General features: G+C 30.5%; 1 protein-coding gene across 1 annotated transcript in view; it reads right to left on the reverse strand.

The window, feature by feature from the left end:
• Positions 1–2,939: 2,939 nt before the first annotated feature.
• The window catches only part of LOC106476161, a 16,130-nt gene continuing 15,573 nt past the window's right edge, over positions 2,940–3,496 (reverse strand). The window contains exon 5 of the mRNA XM_022380101.1: positions 2,940–3,194. Coding sequence (XP_022235809.1) covers positions 3,172–3,194 — 23 coding nt within the window. The 3' untranslated portion in view covers positions 2,940–3,171. The remainder of the gene's footprint in view (positions 3,195–3,496) is intronic.

A 3,496-nucleotide genomic window follows, 5' to 3' on the forward strand; every position in this document is an offset into this window, starting at 1 on the left:
TATGATCTTATGCAATACATCTTCAGTGACAATGTTTCCAGTGTCAGATGACATAAGTGCTTCTACACTTGATAATATATGATCTCATGCAATACATCTTCAGTGACACTGTTGATTGTTCCCAGTTGTAAAGACATACATGTTTCTACAATAAATTTTACCATCCAGTGTATTACATGATATGCCTCTACATACAGCATGCCTCAATACTTCTAAACAAGTTAAGTTTACTGTATTCCTGAAGTGTGCATTACATGCCTCAATTTATTCTACAAGTTAATGGCTGTTCTCACTACACCTAAGAATCAGGTGATTTAACAAACCACAGCATGCCAGCACATATGCAGGTAAGATAGTATTAGTTTTGGTACAGTAAGTCACAAAGACTGTTGCAGTAATGTTTCCATCATTTAAGATAAAAGGTGCAACCAATGCTTTCATAGTGTAGTAAGCTCCAATGTATGGTTGGAAGGAGATGCCATGAAGAACCACCTCATGCTGGACCATGAACTCTTCCAAGATAAGTTAATACAGTGACCTCTCCATTCTTGCTGTAACCAATGACTTGTACAGTTAAAATAAATTTGTGTGTTAACCTTGGTTAAACTTTTAAGTTTCATCTTCAAAGATGAAAGATGTCTTAAACATGTAGCCCACCCTTTAACTGTAGAACATACTCAGCCTGCCATCTGCAATTCATTTCTGAAAGCTGTACTTTTGGGTTTAATTCAGCCCTATTTTATTTTTTAATTTTGCACAATAAGCAGTTAAGTGTCTTCTCAACTTTTGCATATATTTCCTTTCTTATACATTTCTCAAAATATGTTTGATATTTTCCCTATTCAAGTTCCTTTTTTATTAGCAATTATCATTACTCAATACAATTTTAGCAAATGAATGATGATTAACCAATAGTTTGATTTTAGTAATATTCGAAGGTTTTTATTTTTAGGTGTATTTATAGCACCAACATAATTAAAGTATTAATATCCCAGTGTATGATGAATTTCCCTTTTAAAGAGTTTATTTTGTATTTTTTAAAAGGTCTCTTTGAATTACTTTTATTGTTTTCATTTAAAAGGTTTTTCCCTTACCTTGGTAAACACACAACAGATGAAGATGCTCATCACGAGTCCTGTTTATAAGTGGTTTATTTAGTGTGTTACCATATTGTGCAGACTTAGGACACTAGTGTCCAGTCTAACTTACGGTTACAAGTTTATTATAATTTCTTCAAGTTGCATTGTAACTTCTTAATCTGTAAATTAAAATCAACTGAAGAATAAGCATAACATATGGGAGAAGAAGGTTCTAATATGCAGACAGTACATATTATAGTCTCCCATAATGGATTTCTTATTCTTTCTAAAGTTCTAATTTAGGGCATGCCAAATGGTGACTTGTTTTCTGAGGGTAAGACATTATATAAAAGTCGAGTCTAACTAGAGCTGTGTTGGAAATACCACATGTGATATACCATAAATATTTTGATAGAACACTAAACACTTTAAAATATAATATTTTTGCGTACATAATTACAATTAAAATGCCCCCCTCCTGAAGTTTGTAAAAATCATGATTTTACTTCCATTGTCATTTCCAAACGGCTTGATGTACAGTCATAATATTTGGCATACAACTTCTCTATGAATAAGTCTAAGATTTTAATATAATAGAACTAATATGTTACCAAATCTTTATATTTTATTTTGCAAAATATTTTGTTTTGAAAAACAATTTTTGGAATACAATGCTACAATGGCAAATGAACTGACTGTTTATGTAACATTTTTATATAATAATCATAGATCTGATAATGATGTATCATTATAGATAGATAAGTGTCAACAATCCTTATAAAGTTAATAGACATCATCAAATTTGTAATACCTATCATATTATGAACTGCTAACATCTTGAATGTAAGTTTACAAATTGTCACTAGATGGCAGATATGACATGATCATCTTATTATTGTAATTATTAGATCTGTTTGCTTTATAACTCACTAGATGGCACTAACGTGTTTTGTCAGTAAATACAACATATTTGTCAAACTGAAATAAAATGGAATGTACAAGTTATCTTGAAAGTTCCAACATATTATATATATGGGAACTTACTATTCAAATGATACACATTTTTTCAGATACCAAAAAATATATATATATTGTAAGCAGGTGTGATAAAAACCATATTTCTTAGTGCACCTGAAATAATAGTATCATTTAACAAATAGCCAATTTGTTGTCTGTATATGTGTTATGTTGTGTTTCAATGTCCTTCTTGGTTAAGATATACTACAATAAAAAAGTCATAAAGATGACACTACTTGCTGTAATTAGAGATTTGATGAAATGTACAACTGTAGAATACGGCTATGAATATAATATAAATGCTAATGTATGCTAGTATTTTCATCAATGTGTAAATTCATGTTCTGCAGTTTTCGGCATATCTTGTATATACTATCATACACTTCTATTCTTTATTAAAGAATTATGTCAATATTTTGTAGCAACGTCAAAATTAACAGAAGGCTGAAGAGAATAACCCTACACTTCCTTCACATTTCCACCACACAATTACATTCAGAAGATGCTTGTTCTCAAGGTCAACTTCACCTTATTTTTATATAGATTTTCACTAAAGAATTTTTTGGTACATGTGACTAATTACATAACTGGACTTCAATAATGCAAAATACTGTTTAGTACTGTATTGTAAAGCAGGGTAGATGAACTTTGATTACAACATTAATCAGGAATGCACTATCAATTAACAGTGATATACAAGTGTTTTGAAAATATTGGAGTTCTAAAAAACACCTTAATTCATAATCTGAGCAAACTGTTTATTCCAATCACCTAAACACAACTTGAAAACATAATATGCCTGTAATTGGGACTTTCAAAAAGTCAAAAATATCTTGTTAAAATATTATAGACTAGCAACAATGTTGGTTAGAACTAAAATCAATATTGTCAGTGATTATTTCAACAGGAAGACTAAAGATCAAAACATCATATGTGGGTCAATATGAAAGTTGGAGACCATTGCACCTGCAGCTTTGATGGTAGAGTATTCTTCTTAAAGCATTCTAGAATGTTGACATCACCCAAAAGGTTGGGAAGGGATAACAAAAACATACCAGCTGCATTAACCCCTCCCTTATACAATACCTTCCAAGTCCACTAGGGATCAAGATCATATAACTTACGTATACTTTGTTTAATGCAGTATTTTCAAAAACATCAAAGTTCCAGAAGAAAACGAAAGCCGCCTAAGTGAAATGTTGAGTTACAGGAAAAAAACAGTAATGTACTTTAATAAACAGAATAATTAACAAATTGTATTTGTATTGTTTTATTTCTCAGTAAAACACATAAATATGAACAACATATTTGGATGTATCCTCCAATTTCAATAAATTATATTGAAGTGGTAAATATACACCTGGAAAAAAGTTAAGCACCCCCGTGTATTTTTCAGGATT

This window comes from Limulus polyphemus, unplaced genomic scaffold (genome assembly GCF_000517525.1).
Source record: "Limulus polyphemus unplaced genomic scaffold, Limulus_polyphemus-2.1.2 Scaffold9941, whole genome shotgun sequence".
Lineage (NCBI taxonomy): Eukaryota > Metazoa > Arthropoda > Merostomata > Xiphosura > Limulidae > Limulus > Limulus polyphemus.